The following is a 19,914-nucleotide window of genomic DNA, read 5'->3' on the forward strand; positions in this document are numbered from 1 at the left end:
AAGATGACACTTGTTGGCACACAGAATATTAACCAATCATCTTTCATTACTTTCCCGCTCTTTCCTCTGTCTCTGGGTCTGTGTACGTGGTCTTCCTGCCTTCACAAAATGGAGTCCCTAACGCAAGTACAGTGTGCGGAAGCAAAAATGGTGGTCATTAAACTAATAACAAGAATGCCCTTTTGTACAATAACTATACTACAAATGAGACCTGCACAAGTGAAGGCTGATTAGAATGGGGAACAAATTCACTTAGCTATCATTTACCTAATGTTGCATTTTCAAACCAAATTTCATTAATTTCACTGAGCACTATTCTTTGGCAAAAAAGTAGACAGGTTATAAGCAAATAATTACATAAACCTAGCAACGATTCTCAACAGACTTTTTAAAATATATGCATGGTTCTATGAGCATGTTCATTGAATTCTAAGGTAAAAAAAACCGTAAACTTGAATGTTTCTGTAAAAAGTCCTTCTTAAAACATTTTTGGACATTTTAAATATTATTTAGATATTATTAGATAGTGTGGGATGTACAGTATATTTCTTCTACAATTAAAATGTAATTTCATTTACTTAAATCTATTTTCCTATATTTTAATACATTGCTTCTTATCATATATTCAGTGAAACAGGTAATTTATTGTTTTCCATTATCTTTCTGGCATTTGTTCAATATTTGAAAATTGCCAGCAAAAATATATCCATTTATCTTCTTTCTCTAAACATACATTTCAAAAGCTTTTCCATATATGCTATGCTTTATAGAGACACTGTTTTAAGTTAAAAGTTTATTTATGTGGAAGAATATTAAATCAATGAGATTTACTTTGATTTAAGAATATTCAACATTGTTGCATGCTTACCTGGAATTCCTTCCGACTGCTTAGCTTTCTTCAAGTAAATTACAAACCTTTAAAAGTAATTTCTGTTGCAAACTTGAGCAACTTAATAGTGATTTTCTGTATTTTGAAAATAATACTTTCCTAAGATAAATCTGGCTTTTATGCTATTGTATTGCATGTTTGGTTGACAGGTTTGGCTGATCTTGAAAAGTTAAACAAGGTCAGTCTTGATTAATTTTCTTTATGGGAGTCTACCAAGAAATCCTTGGGCTATAATCTAGACTGCCACATTGAAAAAAACATATTGTAAAAATGCAGTTGCAATCTTCTTCGTATTGTTATGAAGTAAATTCTGTAGATAAATTTACCAGGACCTAAATCTCATTCCCAAAACGTACAGCTATTATCAATTATAACTGTTTTTCTTAGAGCATCCTAATTATAGAATGGCCAATACAGATGCAACTTAAATTGTAAACACCTTTTTGCGTTCTTTATCTCCCTCCTTCCCTCCCTTCCTGATTCTAAATCCTTCCTTCCTTTCATCCATCAATGATTGAACTTTATCTTGATTAGTGCTACATAGAAAATAATAATATCTATCTTTGAATATCCGGCAGGTTTTCATCTTTTCCAAGTTTTCAAGACTGCATGTTCCATATCTATATGGAAGCACAGCATTAAGTAGCTTCCTTGTTTGATGTTCTGAAAATTGGCTTATAAATCAAGGTTTCAAACAGAAAAATAAAGTTTATTGAGGAAAATAAAGTTAACCAAACAGTATCTTAGTATTCTGTCAGCAGTTTATTTATTTGTTTGGTATCTGTAGTTGCCCATAACAGTGTTGCCCATGTCAGAATGTTAGACAAGTCTAGGTTTTTATTTTTATTTTATATTATTTTTATTTAAAAAACAACATAAGCTAGCTGCGAGTCCTTCTTTATCTTGTCTGTATAAAAGGGACAATCCTATATAAAACTGGTTGATGTGGCAAGATTTCTCCTTTGATGAGTGTCAGTCAAAATCCATACTGCGTCTGAGGGTAAATCATGATTCTGTTTACAGTTTACAGATCATTGTGAACAGTCTACAGAACCATTGGTCCAAAATATTTTTCTCACTGTGACAGGAACATGCCCACACATGTGCACATAGTCTGTGCACAGACATTTTGGTTGGGCTCCCACAGCATGGTAATCTAAAGTGGGGTTGGCTAGTTTTGTTCAAACACACAAAAAATTATGTCTGAAAAAAGGCAGTTGGGCCAGTAAGCCATGTCTTCCATTACAGAAACTAACTGAACTAACTCATGAATCTTGTTTCTATACTGTGCATTGGAGGAGGCAGACTATAGTTACATTAAACTATTTTCCAATGCTTTGCTATGCTCCTTAAGCATAAGCTAGCTGGGAGTCCTTCTTTACCCTGCCTGTATAAAAGGGACAATCCTGTATAAAATTGGTTGATGTGGCAAGATTTCTCCTCAGATGAGTGTTGGTCAAAATCCATACTGCTTCTGAGGGTAAGTCATGACAGTTACAATGATCCACAGGCTTTCCTATTCCTTGCTTCTCTTTCTATACATTTTCTAATTGTAAATGTGTGGACAAAGTCTATAAATAATTCTTATGCAGGACCCAACATGGTAATAATTTCTATTAAACATAAGAGGTTCTAGGAATCAAGAGATGGTGATAATTCCTAATAATTCAAAAAATAAACTTTTAGTCTTAATTATTTCTATGACAGTGATTTCCATCCAATGGTCTATAGATGGCTTATGGTAAGAACTATGGATGAAAATAATTAAAAAAAATATTAGGACATTTTAGGCAATATGTGATATTTGGCATTCCCAAAGTATAAAATATATTAATGTTTTAATTACTTTGGATGTTTAGGTCCTGTGGAACCTATGGTATGTCCTTATATGCAATGAAATTAACAGAAAGTTTGTCACTGACCTTCTCAAAAGCTCTAACATTAATATAATGGTTTGTAGAAAGGATTAAGTTCTATGATTTTTTTTTTAAAAAACCCTCCCTTACCACAGACTAGCAGGCATTACCCTCACAATGTATGTTTTATTTCCATATGTAAAACAGACACATAAAATAAATCATGAATTCATGAATATGCTTATAGGTACTTTAAGGTTCAAAGAAAATAATCTACATGATTCTTTTTTTAATGAAAATAAAGATGAATTGATCAGAATTCCTCTAGACCAGCTATTATCTTTTTATGCAAATTATTTAATCCAACACAAAGTTAGGTCTTACTGAGCTCCAATACAAAAGAAGCCACTCCATTAATTCTATCAGTTTCAACTCATGTTAGTTGAATTTCAATTACATCAACTCACATAAGCTGTTTTCATCCAATTAGTGCTGAAAAGAAGAATAAAACATCACATACTTGTATCTATGCTTCATTAGTGCACAGTTCACTGCCATGTATAAATAAGAATTTAAACTGTCAGAATGTTAGACAAGTCTAGCTTTTTAATTTTTTATGTTATTTTTATTTTAAATATTCTAAGATATAAAAGATAAACATAAAGTACTACAATATAAAGGAAATTAAAGAAAGGAGAAAAAAGTGAAGTGAAAAAGCAGAGATACAGAATTGCCTTGAATTTTTTTATAAGATAGGACCCTTCATACATTTTAGAGAAAGTTGTTAATCTTTGTTCAGGAAAAATCTGAAGTCCTCTAAAGTTGCAGCCCAAACTCTCATAATGGTGTTGCACGTACTGTGCGTGATCTCTGAGATGGCAATAGTAACTGAAACTGCGATGGGATCTTCACTTTGATCCTTCTTGATCTCTCAGTGACCTTTGATAACATCACCAAGGGTATCCTTCTGGGCCCATTTAGAGAGACACAGAGTTATGGAGTGCTCTTTCACCCTTTGGTGTCAGTTCTGTTTAGTGTTGATAGTTGGGGAGAAATCTAGCTGGAAACCTTTACTATGTGGAGAACCTCAAGCCATTACCCCTGGCCCATTCTTATTTCATATCTATATGAGAACATAGGATGAGGTCATCCAATGGTATGGTGTTAGATATCATCAGTATATAGCACAATTTATTGGGCCAACCAAATGCTTATGTCAAGATGCTTTTGCCGTGTTTGGGATCCCTAATTCTGGGGACTTAACATTTTTTACTCTAGATGGGGCTGCCGTTCCCCAAATAAGAGTTTTGTGAGGAGTCTGGGATCATTCTAGACTTTCAGCTCTTGCTAAAAGCAAAAAGCAGCTCTGGCTAGGAGAACCTTCTATGCCAGTTACACTTATTACTCACAGTCCCTTATGCTTTTCCCATCTATATTATTGTAATTCGCTAGCCTTCACTACTCAGGAGCTACAGCTGATTCAGGATGCATTACTGTAGCTAGTTATGGGTTGCTTTGCTATGTTTATATCGTGCCCCTACTGTGAAAGCTGCACTGGCTTTGAGTAAGGTTTTGAGTACAATTTGAAGTGATGTTCATAAAGTTCTTCATGGTATAGGACTGGATTATTTGCAGAACTGCCTGTTTCTAATCATTTCAGCCCATCATACAAAGTCTGGCAGATTGGGCAGGTTCAGGATCTCTTCCATTACACAGTGCCATCTAATGGGACAGAGGGAATAGGCCTTTTCTCTTGTATGACAACCACCTTGTGAAATGCATACCTTCCATGAGATTTGGATGACCCCAGTCCTGGCATACTTTTGCAAAGTGTTAAAGATCTGATTCTTCTTCTGGGCATTGGGCCAGGTTGTCATTTGAGCCTGCCTTGCTGTTTTGATTATAAATTGGTGAGTTGTTCCATGAGCACTGGGTTGTTTTTAAATTTTTAAATTTATTTTCCTATTTCTTTATGTTGTTTTTTAGGTACCCAGAGTTGTATATTAGCTGCACAGTGATGTACATTTAAATAGTAAATAAAAGATGAATAGGAAACTTTTGCACGATAGCTATTCAGAACATAAATATCTCATTTTCCCATATTATAAATAGACTAGGTTTCACACATTATATTACATGTTTGCTATCCATAATTTATCAAATGACCTGTGATTTGTTGAGTTTGCATAATGTACTAAGCAAAATATCATGATGTACAAACTACAATAGCTATGTTTGTGTACCTATATTAAGCTAAGGGAATGCTTTCAATATATCCAGGAAGAATCTTTGCTCTAATTTTTATTAAGGTTCTGAAGGTGAAGTAAGGTAACATTGATTTCAATGTCACAGTTAAAGCAGCAACAATAATTGAGAAATATACTCAGATATATGGTTTTTGAGTACTGCTTTTGAAATGTTTAAATACAGAACCATAGAAGGAGTTCAATTCCTTTTATCTCAGTCAGTAGAATAAAACAATACAGCAATGTACAATACAACAAAACACTTTAGCTAAAGATCAGAATTGTATCACACAAACTGTTTTGAACCAGGCTACTTCAGATCAAGGACTGGATAACGCATGTTTGCTGCTTGTATATAAGTGTGATTAAGATAATATGTTCAAAATGCATGGATATGTTTTTCCCATGGACAAGTAGAAAAGGAACCAAATAATTTTATAGGGTGTTACAGTCAGGCTTCCCCCCCCCCCAACTATTTTTCAATGGTTAAATCTTGCGAAATCATCCCTTTTGTTCTGCTGAATTAGCAGCTCAGATCCTATTTATCATTGTTATCATAATTTGACTGTGAAATAATTCATCTGGCTCCATTCTCAAGTTTATACCTCAAGCTTAGTTTTTGAAAATGCAGTTCAAAAGATTTCTTCTTATTTTTTTATCCGTGCCTATTCTTCTTAATCCTGCTTTCCCATAACCTCTCACAACTCTGTAATACTTATTAATCTGATATTTTGCTGGCAGCTAGGGGACAAAAGCATTCTTTCTTTTTACAAATTAATCCTCCAATTATTTACTCCCCAAGAAATGGGTATTCTGGCAAGAAATCCAACTCAGTCGGATGATATTGAAAAGTGGGATATGAGATGAATGCCTCTAATTTTCAAGGACTGACTGCTGCCCTCAAAACCTACCATGGAAATCCATCTTTATCCACATCTGGAACAGGAAAATTAGGAACCAGACCTGCCTTTGCAAACTTGGAAGTATAATTGTGGCAAGGTAAATGACGGGATTCATATTGTTAGAAAAAGTGCTTCTTAAAAGATAAGTAGATTATCTCACTTCAGACGCATTATGTGAAGACCTAGCTTTCTAGAGAAAGCCCTAATTCTGGGAAAGATGGAACAAAAGAGAACAGAAGGGCAATCAGTATCAAGTAGATGGACTCAGTTACAATGGCAATGAATGCATCATTGAAAGACTAGGTTATGGATAGATAAATCATCGTGGAGAAAATCTGTGTGGTTGGTAGGAATCAAAAACAGTTTGACAGCATATGATTGATCAATCAATCAATCAATCTGCATTTGATTTAATATTATTCCTTCTAAATCAGTGGTGGTGAACCTATGGCACAGTGCCAGAGGCGGCACTCAGACCCTTTCTGTGGGCACGCGCGCCATCGCTCCAGTCCTAGGCCTTCAGCTGGGTTTTATAAAATCTTTTCATTTTAGGCCTCTGCTGCCATGTTGAAAAAAAAAAGGTTCAATCAATCAGTCAATTTCAACTTCTTGCGGAAAAAAAAAAGATCTTGCAAAGTTGGAATTGATTGATTGAACTTTTTAGTCCCACCCAGTCTGCTGTTACCACTGCAGCCACGCCCACCCAATGGGCCACACCCACCCAATGGGCCACACCCAGTCAATGGGCCACACCCAGCTGGCACCCAACGATGCATAAGTGGGTTTTGGGTTGCAGTTTGGGCACTCGGTCTCTAAAAGGTTCGCCATCACTGTTCTAAATGGTTCTATGTTTTGGAATACAAGCTTGCCAGAAGGAACAGTGATTTGTTCTGACCTCCTAAGCAGAAGACACTATTGCCCGGCTCACCCACAGATTCTATTTAGAATGCTTTTTTTCTGACACGGATCCTTTCTCTCTTTGAACTCTGGCTGATCAGCATTTCTATTCACTGTCTTCTTTGACTTTAGTTTGTCCCAGATAATAATGTGTCAAAATCAGCCTAGAAATGATCTTCCCCTGGGAAAGATGCTTCTAATTTTCAGAATGGTTGTTTTAGTGGCGGTTTTCAATTTATTTATTTATTTTATTTCAGGTGGCCTGCAGGGGGGCAGAGAATGCTGCTATTATGATTGTCTTGCCTTGCGACTGTATTATAAAAAAGGAATCATTGAGGCTGCAAAATTTAGGAAAGTTTTTGTACAAGAGAAACTTTTAGATACCTCTAGTACATCATAATTTAAATAAGTGCCAGAATGCATAGTTTGTTGGGAATTGTATCATATTTTTTCTTCTATCAAATTTATTCTTTAAAAAATATAAAATGGAAGCGGTTAAAGAAGATGACAAACTAGAATACTTTGAGAAGTTTGTAGTCTTCTCTATCCTATCTCATCCCTGACATATAGAAGATATGGCTGCTGTGGATTGATTTGTGTCGAGGGGAATCAAGGGCCCCATAAAGTCCACACTGATCATGTTGGATATCTTGAATGACCCAGAAACCTCTTGCCTCATGCAAGATTCCTCCCTAGTTGTGAGTAAAACCTCTAAGCACATATATCTTTATGAAAATAGACAACCAAACAAATTAATTAAATTCAAAAAATAAAAAGCTACAGTTCTATTCCTATATCAAACTCTGTAATCAGATTCTTATAAAAGTTCTGTCTAGGAAGGAACCTGCTCTGCTTCTAAGTTACTGAATTTACAGTATCTTACTACTGCGCCATGGTGGTTAGTGGTTAGAATGCAGTATTGCAGGGTTAACTCACTGCTCATTCCAGGAGTTCGATTCTGAACAGCTCAAGGTTGACTCAGCCTTTCATCCTTCCAAGGTCAGTAAAATGAGGACCCAGATTGTTGGGGACAATATGCTGACTCTGCAAACTGCTTAGAGCAGTAAAACTATGAAGTGGTATATAAGCCTAAGTGCTATTGCTACATGTATAGTGGATATAGAATATTACTTTCTTGGCTACATATATTGGCAAACTATTTATTTATTCATTGTGAGATTTCTCTTTTATACTTGGAAGATGACAGTGAGGACTAAATATGGCCAACAAGTGATTAGCTCAAACATCTTGTTTCAGGTGCAGTGGGAACTCAAAGATTAATCTGTTTGAGGAGGTAGTTGGATTGCCCATCTTTTCTGAAGAGAACCATTAAAAAGAAAGCTTTTTTGTTTGTTGCCCAATTTTGCTCTTGACTTCTTGGTGTAGCATACTCGGATGTATCTCCTAATTATATATACACAACAACTTCTGAGCCATGTTGGATTGAAAGGCAATTACTGGCCCCAAATTACCTATTATCGACTGAGTTCTTGAATCTGGTTTTCCTGATACAAATCCAACATTTTTATCATTGTATTACATTGGCTCTCAAACTCAGATAAGGAGCATACCTTTTCAACGCCAACATTTCCAGATTTAATGAGGTTTCTACCTGACTTCAAGGGTTCCTCATCGTATAGCTCTTTATTTTTATTTAAGAGGGCATAAACCATCTCTTTTCAAAAATTGCCATTCAGCTTTGTAAGCATAATAATCACAGAATGGAACCAGTCATATCAGTCTCATGCTCTCATTCAGGTTTAATTCCAGGATGCAACTAGAATACATATTATTCACTTGTTTTGCTCTATATTATTAGCTGCATTAATGCAGCTTTATTGATGAGTTCATACCACAAACTAAATCTTAAATCTGGTTTAATAAATGATGTCACCTGTGTTAACATGATATGGTATAATATATGCCCTTGCTCATATATCCTGGTAAGATTATGGCTTGTTTTAACAACAACAAACTATCAAATTCCATTTCAGCTTTGTCTATATTTTGTGCCACTTGTAGTTTGAATGTAAATTACTTACCTTATTTTATGAGTTCAAGATATTAAAACCACTTTCTTAGAACTTTATAGCCCTCTCTGCCTGTATTCTTTTGGTGCTTCAAAATTTTATTACATACAATAATATCTTAACTGTTTTTTAATAGACATATACTTTATAGGACTTCACAAAACTTTAAAGGACATGCTTTGTTTTGATGAAGATTTAGAAAAAAATCACTTTTCAAAACTGATTCACAGAGTAATGTGTGAGTATGACTTTTTCAGTAACCACAAGAAGCTTTTGTGTCTATGTTGTATTATACTAAAGTCTATTTCCTATTCCAGAAGAGGTTTTAGAAATAAAACAAAGAAACACTTTTCTTTGCTTTTGGAAGTGGAATATTTTATAAAACAATTTCTAATACAACAAAGCTCCCTTCCAAAGCTTTGCACTTGACTCATTTTGTCAACTGAAATGGCCGAAAAGTGATCAACTCAATCATCTTGTTTCAGGTGCAGTGGAAACTCAAAGATCAATCTGTTGGAGGGGATAGTTGGTTACTCCTATTTTAATAGTTATAACTCAAAACTATGAAATTTGTGTATATTGTAATTTGATCATTGATACAACTTGATCCATCAGTGCTTATATCTCATCTCTTTAAAAATTCTAAATCTATAACTAATTGTAAAATACTTCTGGCTGCATCAAAAACACCATATGATATGATCTCCTATGCATTCTGGAAACTTGAGGTACATACAGAGTTTTGTTGGCATCTTATAAAGAAATGGTTTCTGGTGCATGCATTTCACTGAAAAAAATCTAGTATTATTAATCCAGAACAACTGGCATAGCCTTCTTGTCTATGCATTATGAATGGTTTCTTTGATATTCATAATATTTTTTCCAACAAGCTTTTCATAGTCAAGAAACTCAACAAGTAATGATTTTAAACCTTGCTGAACAATATCTTCAAGAGGGACTTGTTTGAGATAAAAATTGAATGAATGAATTGGTTCAGAATCATGTTGATACTGAGTGCTATGGCTATTGTATTTTTTATTTTATTTTAATATGTTAATATGACATAAATATATTACTTATATTTGTAGCATCTAGTTTAAATACATATTCTGTTTCTTAAATGCCCTAAATTTGAACAACCTGATCCAAAGAGGCTTTTAAAACAAAATAAGATTAACTAAGTGGACCATGTGTGCAACTTGGATCATGAACTTCTCCCTCTGGCTGGGGGATAATCCATGCATTCATAATGTTCAGTTATTACATATATTAAGCCTGGATTTTTCAGTGGAATTTGCCATTTCTTCCATTTTATTAGTGCAGTCCACTATGTAATGACATTGTACCAAATGTTTGAATAATGATTGCTTCAATAACATTCTTTCTTGGTGTTGCGTCCGTCGCGAAATGGCAAGACATGAGAAGCAGTTGTAGTTCTCAGGAACTCTTTATTCTGTGGTTCAGCTTACAGTTAGAAAATGCCGACAACGCCCAAAACTCCTGGCCTCTTATATAGGCCATCCCCGGGTCAATCTGCAACTTTTGGCGCGCCAGCACTTGCGCATGCGCACAAGTACTGGCGACAGCCTGTCTGGTCCCGGGCAACTTGCACCTGCCCGGGACCGTTTGCAATGCCCCGAGCCTGCTTGCACAGGCTCAGGACATAACACCCCTTCCCCCCGGCTAAAACTATTCCTCATACCATAATAACACATAACTCATTTCTTTAGTGTAGTGCCATGCTCCCCAATACCAGGTGTTCCCTGTTTTCCATCAGCCTCAGTGCTTTACTTTTTTTACTAGCTCTGTTTTGCCAAGAGGGTTACAAAATCCTCCAAGTACTTAGGAGATTTCCTTACTCTCTGTGACCTCCTAAGCTCTGGGTGCTTGCCAAGTACCCTTTGACTGAGGGGTGATGCGTGCCTGTCCCCCCTATTTTGCCTTGGGGGTTCCCAAGGGCTGTGCTTCACTGCCTGGCCTGCTTGCTTGCCCACCGAGCTCGTCAGGCCAGGACTTTTTTCTCTCTGTGACCTGGTTGTCCCACCTAGCTGTAGGCTCTCTGGCCCTTCTAAGTGACTGTCACTGTTGGGCGTTTCAGTAGAACCTCCTAGGTCCGTCCAAGACCTTTCAGGAGGCTGTCTGTCCCCTGGATCCTGTTCTGTGTCCGGGCTTGTGTGGGTTTCAGTACTGTCCCAAAACTCAGTTGTCCCCTGAGTGAAGTCAGAGGTGTTGTAATCGGGATTTGGTTCCTCGACCACCTCCCTGTGTGTTTGCCCCCTTCTGGGGACAGGGGTATTGTTGGGCCAACTAGAAGGAATGTGTGCCAGCTCTCTTGCAGGGTATGGATTGTTGGGATGCTCCCGGGTATTCTCCCTGACTGGAGTACTGAGTGATGCGGGTGAGTAGTGATTATGCCCCTGGGGTGACTCCCTGGCTGGAGTTGGCATTGATGCCTGGTATCTAGTTGGGCTCCTTGAATTCCTGTTTGGAGCACTCGCGGAATCTTGAGATGGGCTGTGTGTAGCTTCCCCATTGATAATGGGCATCATTCCATGCCCCTCCCTTTGCCCAAAGGGTTCCTCCCCTGGAAAAGACCCAGGAGTCTCAGCGGGAAGGTCCCGTCTAGGGCGAAGTTGGTCGATGTGCCGACGCAGGACACGACCGTTGTCCAGGGACACCTCGTAGGATAGAGGACCTGTGACCCTGGATATAGAAGCGGGGACCCATGTATGACCAGGCCCGTAATTACGAGTCCAAACCGGGGCACCCACAAGTAGTTGCCTAGGTGCCCTGGGGTGTGAAACAGAAGGAGGCAGTCTGTCCGGATGCAACCGGTCAAGCTTGGTAGTCAGTTTGCGCCCCCAATGAAGTTCAGCTGGGCTTCTCCCTGTAGAAGTGGACGGTGTGGTGCAATACGAAAGGAGGAAGTCAGCCAACCTGTGATGCCAGTCTCCATAGGTGAGTTTCTTCAAGGCTCCTTGGTGATGCGAACCATGCGTTCAGCCATACCATTGGTGGACGGGTGGAAAGGTGCAGAGGTGGCATGACGAATCATGTTAGCCTGCAAAAAAGCTTGGAATTCGGAGGAAGTGAATTGAGGGCCGTTGTCAGACACAATGACGTCAGGGAGCCCGTGTGCAGCAAAAATCCCCCTCAGTACCTGAATAGACTTTGCAGTGGTGGTGGATGAGACAGGTACAACCTCAAGCCATTTTGAATGGCTGTCAACGAGGACCAAGAAGAATTGACCCTGAAAGGGCCCAGCATAGTCAATGTGCACCCTAGACCATGGAGATCGTGTTTCCTCCCACCTATGCACAGGAGCTTGGGGCATTTCGGAGCATGAGCATTGACAAAGGTGGCATGCATGCACCTTAGCTTCAATGTCTTTGTCTAGGCCAGGCCACCACAAGTGGCTGCGCGCAAGAGCCTTCATTCGTACAATGCCAGGATGACCCTTGTGGAGGGAACCTAAGACCCTAGTCCTCATTGAGGTGGGAATGACAACTCTGCTTCCCCAAAGCAGACAACCCTGAGAGGTGGACAGCTGGTTGCTTTTGGACCAGAAGCTCTGAAACTCAGGACTAGGACAGTGCTCAGGCCATCCAGACAAAACCCAAGAAAGGACACGTGAAAGTGTGTGATCCGTGCCCGATTCAGCAGCTACATCCCTGGCATTTAGAGGGGACTCTGGCAAGGCTTGGATAGAAAGAAGATTGATAGCTGGCGCGGGGTCAGCTTCTATTACCGGCAGGGGTAATCTACTGAGGCCATCAGCATGGCCCATTTCCTTCCCAGGCTTGTGAAGTAGGGAAAAACCATATGCAGACAAAAAGATAGACCACCTGAGCATCCTGGGGGAGATGATTTGGGGGGTTTGCTTACGTGTGGTAAACAGTCCCAGCAAAGGCTTATGGTCAGTGAAGACCATGAAATGCCTATCATATAAAAAATCATGGAATTTTTTAATCCCAGCAACAACAGCTAGGGCCTCCCTGTCTATTTGAGCATAATTACGCTCAGCAGAAGATAATGTTCTGGAGTAATATGCAACAGGAACCTGAGTTCCATCAGACCTGAGGTGGCTCAGTACAGCTCCTACCCCATAAGGGGAAGCATCACAAGCGATGCACACAGGAAGGGATTCATTGAAATGTGCAAGTACACTGTTAGAAGTGAGTAAGGCCTTGACCTCATTGAAACTTGCCTCATGTGTTTGTGACCACTGCCACACTGCCTGTTTATCTAATAGCCTGTGAAGAGGCTCAGCTACACTAGCCTTATGTGGAAGAAAAGAATTGTAGAAATTCAGAAGACCCAGAAAAGCCTGAAGTTCGGCCTTAGACTTTGGCCTAGGGGCATGAATAATAGCTTTTAGTTTGGATTCAGCAGGGTGAATCCCAGCAGCATCAGGAAATCAGTAGAAGGCACCCCAATTTTGCATTTGTCCTTTTTAAGTTTGAGGCCTGTTTTCCTGAACCTTGACAGGACAGCCCTCAGCCTTTCAGCTAAATTGTGTGTGGAGTCTCCTGCAATTAAGACATCATCAAAGTAGGGGCAAACCCCTGGTATACCCCGTAGTGTGTTTTCCATTACGCTTTGGAAAATCCCAGGAGCGACATTTACTCCAAATTGTAGCCTCTTTACCTTGAAGGCTCCTCTGTGGGTCACAATGGTCTGAGCTATAGCAGCATCATCATCAACAGGCAGCTGTTGATATGCTTGAGCTAGGTCAAGCTTTGCAAAAACACGCCCCCCCTTGAGGGAGGCCAGAATATGACTGACCACAGGAACAGGATAGGCATGTTGCTGCAATGCCTTATTCAGAGTGCATTTGTAATCAGCACAGATGCGAATGTCCCCATTTGCCTTGAGAGGCGTGACAATGGGGGTCTCCCAGGGACTGGAGTCAACAGGTTCTAGAATTCCTTGTTGGATTAGTTTATCCAGCTCAGTGTCAATTTTACTCTTTAAAGCAAAAGGGACCCTTCTTGCTTTAATTCTTATGGGAGTGACAGTGGGGTCTAGCTTTAGTGACACAGGGGGTCCTTTGAATGTGCCCAGCTGGGGGCTGAAAACATCTGCAAATTCTTTGCAGACTTCCTGTAGGTCGAGTGTTTGTAGACTGTTGAGCCCTGTGACGTGTATCCCCAAGGCCTCAAACCACTCAAGTCCTATGAGACTCGTTCGTTCACCTCCTACTACTAATAGGTCTAGTGGACCCTCAAAATCCTTATATTGCACGTTAAGGGTGGCCTCCCCCTTAACACACACTCTGGAGTTTTGAAAGTCTGTTAGCACAATGTCAGAAGGCCTCAACGTGGCCTGGATTCTGCTACCGGAACAAATCTTCCTAAATGTATGCATAGAAATGATTGAAAGTGCAGACCCCGTGTCCAGTTCCATAGTTAATGGAACCCCTTGTAGCTTTACCTTGAGTGATAGCTTTTTCTTAATAGGCTTGTGTGTGCCTGTCCTATAGATGCTTCTTCGCGAAGCGCAAAACCCCACCCTATTCTGGCTGGGACCCCTGGTACCTTTCAGGCGCAATTCTTCCTGAGGTTGTACCTTCTGACGGCCCAGGCACACAGCTGCAATGTGTCCTTGTTTTCCGCATGCCCTGCAGATAGCGGAGCGGAACTTGCAGTCAGTTCTCTTGTGGCGACCTCCACAACCGATGCACTTGTGGACAGCTGAAGAGCTTCCTCTTGGTTTTCCTTCCTTTGTGGGGTGCAGACGGTCCACTTCCTCGTCCGGATCCTCCTCGGAGTTCCTTTGGACTTCTTCCTGGTGCACGGATGCAGCATCTGAACTGTTCCTGATCGACCGCATGTTCTTGATGGCGCCGCCCGCTGCTTCTTCTGCTGTGACCTCTCTCAAGGCATCTTGGAAAGACAAGTCCTCCTTAGCAAAAAGTCTCTGTTGTAGCTCTCGATGCCTTAGCCCGCATACGAATCTGTCCCTCAGTCATTCTTCGAGGTCCTTGAACTCGCAATGTTTGGCAGCTTTCCTCAATGCGGCGATGTACTCCTTGGCCGATTCTCCAGGTCGTTGGTCCCTCTGCTCGAAGGTGTGGCGCCACGCGATGACGGACATCTTCGGTTGGAAGTGCTCTTTCAGTAGCTTCTTTAGATCTGCGTAGCTGACAGACTCTAGAGGAACAGGTGCTGCAAGGTTCTCAGCAATTTCGAATGCGTCTTGACCGCAAACGCACAGCAGAGTGGCTGCCTTCAGGCTATCTTCCCTCACTTGATTCACCTTGAGGTAGTTCTCGACCCTGGCTACGTAGGACGCCCACCTCTCTGGATGTGAGACGTCGAATTCCGAAAGCCTTCCAATCTTTGCCATTTTTGTATCAGGAAGGGTCTATCAGCCAGCCTACCCCCGAATGCACGCGGGATTGGCGGGTAGCTGCCGAGTCAACGCCATTCCTGCTGCTACGGACTCACTCGGGTAAGCTTACACCTTTCTTGTTGATGTAAGGCATCCCATCCTCGTTGCCAGTGTTGCGTCCGTCGCGAAATGGCAAGACACGAGAAGCAGTTGTAGTTCTCAGGAACTCTTTATTCTGTGGTTCAGCTTACAGTTAGAAAACGCTGACAACGCCCAAAACTCCTGGCCTCTTATATAGGCCATCCCCGGGTCAATCTGCAACTTTTGGCGCGCCAGCACTTGCGCATGCGCACAAGTACTGGCGACAGCCTGTCTGGTCCCGGGCAACTTGCACCTGCCCGGGACCGTTTGCAATGCCCCGAGCCTGCTTGCACAGACTCAGGACATAACACTTGGCATGACGGATATTTATGATCCTGTGCAAAACTTTGTGTGTGTGTGTGTGTGTGTGCTTTGCTTCAACAAAAGCTCTAGTGAAATGCTTTTCTCAAAGCTTTTTCATCTAAATATGAAATGAAAAAGTCATCTAGCTTTGCTTCGTTCTTCTCTACTGCTTCGCTTCAGCCTTCTCCAATATAGCTAGAGGCGGCTTCCATATTTCTATCAAGTTGTACACACTTAATATTTCACCATAATGACAAAGTATTTTTCATCATAATTAAGTTATTTGAGGAAATGTCTAAACATAAAATATAGTAACATAATCTCTGAGCTTGCATATTTTATCCTAAAATATAGAAATTAGAAGCAGAAAAAAGGAGGGAGAGAGGATAGTACCTTGTTGAATAATATCAGATATAACAGCAAGATAATCTTCCGGGCCTTGATCCGTGGTCATCAATTGATTGCATTTGTCTATGTTCAGTGTCTGATAGATAAGAGTTGAATCTTCTACCCCACAAAGCAAAATAGCTACCCTTTCAGGAGGCTGTAGAATCTTGTTCAGAAAATATCTTTTTTTCAGATTCAGGCCCTTTAAAAGACCATTTGATATTATCAACAGTTTGCATCTGTAAGAGCAAAGAAATGGCACTTCTGAATGGTGAATCGATGCAGCTTCTAAGTCGTAAAGTAAGATCTTGTCTTCTAGTATAATGTGCTTGAAAATTGATTTTAAATACAGAGCCCATTCCTCTGCAGCTTCTTCATAGATAACAAGAATGCCCTGTGTATTTTCTGAGGGAATGGAGAAAAGAAAACATTTCAGAACAATTGTCACATTGCATTACTGTATAATAATAATATCAAAAGCTAATATTCCAAAGAGGCTCAATCTAGGTTCCTGTGTGTTGTTTTAAGTAAGAATTTAATATCAAAAACAGATGTATATAGATACAATTAAGAGGTTGGCAAACTTTCCCAGCTCCTATTAAACGTACAAAAAAGACTGAAATTTCGTGTTTTACCATTGCACTGTTAAAATTTAAGGGATGTCACAAGATTTCCGCATTATTATCTGGAAGCTTGCAACTTATAACTGGAAGACCTCTGAGGTCCCTTCCAACTCTGTTATTCTATATTCTGTTAACTTTTGCTCAGAATCTCATGAACTTTTTGCAATTTAGGGGTGCAGTGCTCTGATACAATCTTTGGTGTTTCTGGACAATATTTCTTGGTCCCAGTGTTATGGTCTGACTGGCAGATCTCTAGAACACGATGCCTCTTCTATTCAGCCAATTCATGTAATCTTTTGCCATGAACAGATTATTGTTTTTCAAAAATGAGGTGAGCTGCAGATTAGCCTACTGTCTAAATGTATAACTTGATACCCAAACTTTGTCTATCCATAATGAACAGTTTGCCCACCAATGTTTTGCACATAGATCAGTAAACTAGCAACATAATGTGGCTTTGCATGACTACTTCATTACGCACTGAAAAAGTTTGCTATAAATAAAAACTAGAATAGAAGCAGCTTCAGGTAAGCATGGATAAAACTTAGCAGAGATCTGTAGAACATCCTCTGCCCTGACAAATTGGAGGTTTGTTTTGATCAAATCTCTTGCTCTTTTGACATTAGACCTTTTCATTGGAAAGAGGCTTCTAAATTTCTTTGGACACCAAAGGCAAAATTCTAAAGCAAAATAACTAAAATAGACAATGTCTCAACAAAGCTAGAGAACCTTTAGATTTATAACTCTGGTGTGACAATGATTTGGGGGCAGGGATGGGGATCCTGACCCATATCTAGCCAAATGTTTGGCCCAAATATTAAACATTGTTGGATTAGATTTACTCATAGGGCAGCTGGAGATGACGATGAAAACTTCCCATTGCACTATTGCTGCAATGATGATTTCAGGGGTTTCCCACACAAATCTCTATTTTGGGGAAGTCCAAACTGTGATTGATTAATTTTGTTGGCAAAATAAAGGAAATTTATCCTTTCATCCTTGTTGCTGTGTCATTAATGCCAGATCAGCCAGCCAGGCAAACATTTTTGAGACTCATAATTTCATTTTAACTGCAGAATGCTATGATGGATGAGGCCTTTTGAGATAACAGGCACACAATAAGCCATCCAGAGTTGTCTGAAAGATGGACAGTTATATAAATGTTTTAAATACATACATATGTATATACGTAGAAACATACATACATAATAAATATTTGCTACTGTCAAATGGTTCCTGGAGAACAAGGGAGAAACTTTTCCTTTTTTAATTCTAAAATGTTTTGTGAAAGGAAACCAACAGAAAAACTTTTCAGTTTTGCTTTTAGCAATTTTAATAATACCATAGGATATCTGAATAAACTATTCCACATGTGCTCTGACCCAAAGAACTTATTCTTATCCTTTAAGAAATTGGCTTTTGTTAATCCTGGGAAAAATAGTTCTCTCATTCAATTGCTTTATGTAGAGGGTTTGATACAGATGGTAATGACGGTAACTAATTTTCCAAATAGCTGGTTGAATTTCAATTAATTCTCATGAAAACCCAAAACTGAGCTATAAGCTGTTTGGTTTTAGATGTGCATGCAGCTTCCAAAGTAAATTTATTCTTCTTAAGCCTACATGGATTTTTTGATGCAGGTATTAGAAGCATAAAATATGAGATTAATGCTAATGAAACTTCTGAAACTTCATGAGATATTCATGAAAGATACATTTTCCTTGTGAGCTTTCCCACATAATAATAATAATAATAATAATAAAGTTGGAAGGTACCTTGGAGGTCATCTAGTCCAACTCCCTGCTCAGGCAGGAAACCCTATACCATTTCAGACAAACCTTTCTATAAGACAACCACCTCCTTAACCTGCTGACTATTGGGATGGATATTGCCCCACATATTATATAAGACTTTACAAGCTGACATGTGAGCAGTTGCCCTATAATCCAATATTCAGTTGTAGATAAATCAGACAAATAGTTGGACTTCTGGTTTGCAATTGCAGTGCTGGCGGACATACGGAGTGATCGCTCCCTCCGCTGTCCGATTTTCTCCCTCCGGGGAACCCTGAAAAGGGTCAGAAGTTGCCCTGGAGGGACGACGAGTGTGAAGAGTGGAAAGGCGGCAGCCCTCCTATTTGATCCCAGGCAGCTCTTCAAACTGATGAGGAAAAGATCGGCCATTAACATGGCCCATCACTAATGCCGCTTCCAGCCGAGGCCAAAATTACTAAGAAGCACTTCAAAGCACCGTGGAGGAATTGGGTGAGATCTTACCTTCTTTGTACCCCAAGTACTTTCCTGTAAAAAGCTTCTTGAAATTTCTTCCCCCTGTGAGGAGAGAGGGAAGGGAATGTTCTCCTCCCACCCTCTAAAATGGTGGTGTCTGACTACTTAGGCAAAATAAAGCCTTGAAAAGAACAACTAAAAAATTGGATTTGCATCTTTTTGATATTTGGGGACTCCAAAAGTTCCTACTCTCATGGGGACTTGCTACTTTATCTACTCATAAAAAGAATGAAAAAGAACTTAGCCTGGGATTTGAAAAAGACTTTAAATGCTATCGACGACATCTTTTGGTGAAATCTGGTACAGCAAGTGAATATTCCTGACAAAGAAACCTGCTTATGACCCAGATCTGTCCTTGGTATTATCTAAAAGAGATTAAAAGCTGAGAGAACAACTGGGCAGTGAAATTGCTTTTTAGGAACTGTGGAGGTGTACACTTACTGACTCTTGCTTAATAAATAGCCTTCACTAAAGGACTATCTATAACCATGCCAGAAATGGAGGATAACCAGCAACAAATTTCGGTTAATTATAAACTTATACTTGAAAAAATTCTTGAAGCTACTGAGATAATTAAATCCAGATTGAAAGACAAAGGCACTAGCTTAAATCCATAAAGTGAAACCTTATTGCAACTAAAGAATTTACAATTCAAAAAACAACAGAAGCGGAAGAAACTAATACCAAGACAGAGGGTGTTAAAGATCAACAAGTACAGCCTACTGAAAACTTAGACAATCAAACAACTATAAAATTGGACATGACTTTCTACTTAAACCAGATGAAACCTGAGGAAGAAGAAGACCAGATTGAATGGAAGACAAATATATTAGAGCCAACTTAATGATTATAAATGGGCCAGTGTTTCAAGAAAATTGACAATTAGATGGCCTCCTTTAGTTCAAGTAACATCTACAAAATGAAGGGAGATCTATCTGATGATCTAAAAGCATTGGTATGGAAGCCTGGTTGGCATAAAAAGAAAGCCAGAGTTAGATTTTAAAAATTGGGGTCTTTTG

The 19,914-nt window shown here is 39.5% G+C and overlaps 1 protein-coding gene across 3 annotated transcripts in view; it reads right to left on the minus strand.

Moving 5' to 3' along the window:
• The window catches only part of BANK1 (B cell scaffold protein with ankyrin repeats 1), a 138,115-nt gene that overhangs the window by 95,079 nt on the left and 23,122 nt on the right, over positions 1 to 19,914 (minus strand). Inside the window, exon 2 of one of the 3 annotated variants that reach the window (XM_039350711.1) lies at positions 15,991 to 16,389. The exons of 1 other annotated variant lie outside the window; for it this stretch is intronic. In XM_039350711.1, the coding sequence (XP_039206645.1) occupies positions 15,991 to 16,389 (399 nt within the window). Of the gene's footprint in view, positions 1 to 15,990; positions 16,390 to 19,914 lie in introns of those variants that run through there. One more of the 3 variants, XM_039350714.1, reaches the window with a different exon arrangement.

Source organism: Crotalus tigris, unplaced genomic scaffold (genome assembly GCF_016545835.1).
Source record: "Crotalus tigris isolate CLP2741 ecotype Arizona unplaced genomic scaffold, ASM1654583v1 scf7180000018350.1424685, whole genome shotgun sequence".
Taxonomy (NCBI): Eukaryota; Metazoa; Chordata; class Lepidosauria; order Squamata; family Viperidae; genus Crotalus; species Crotalus tigris.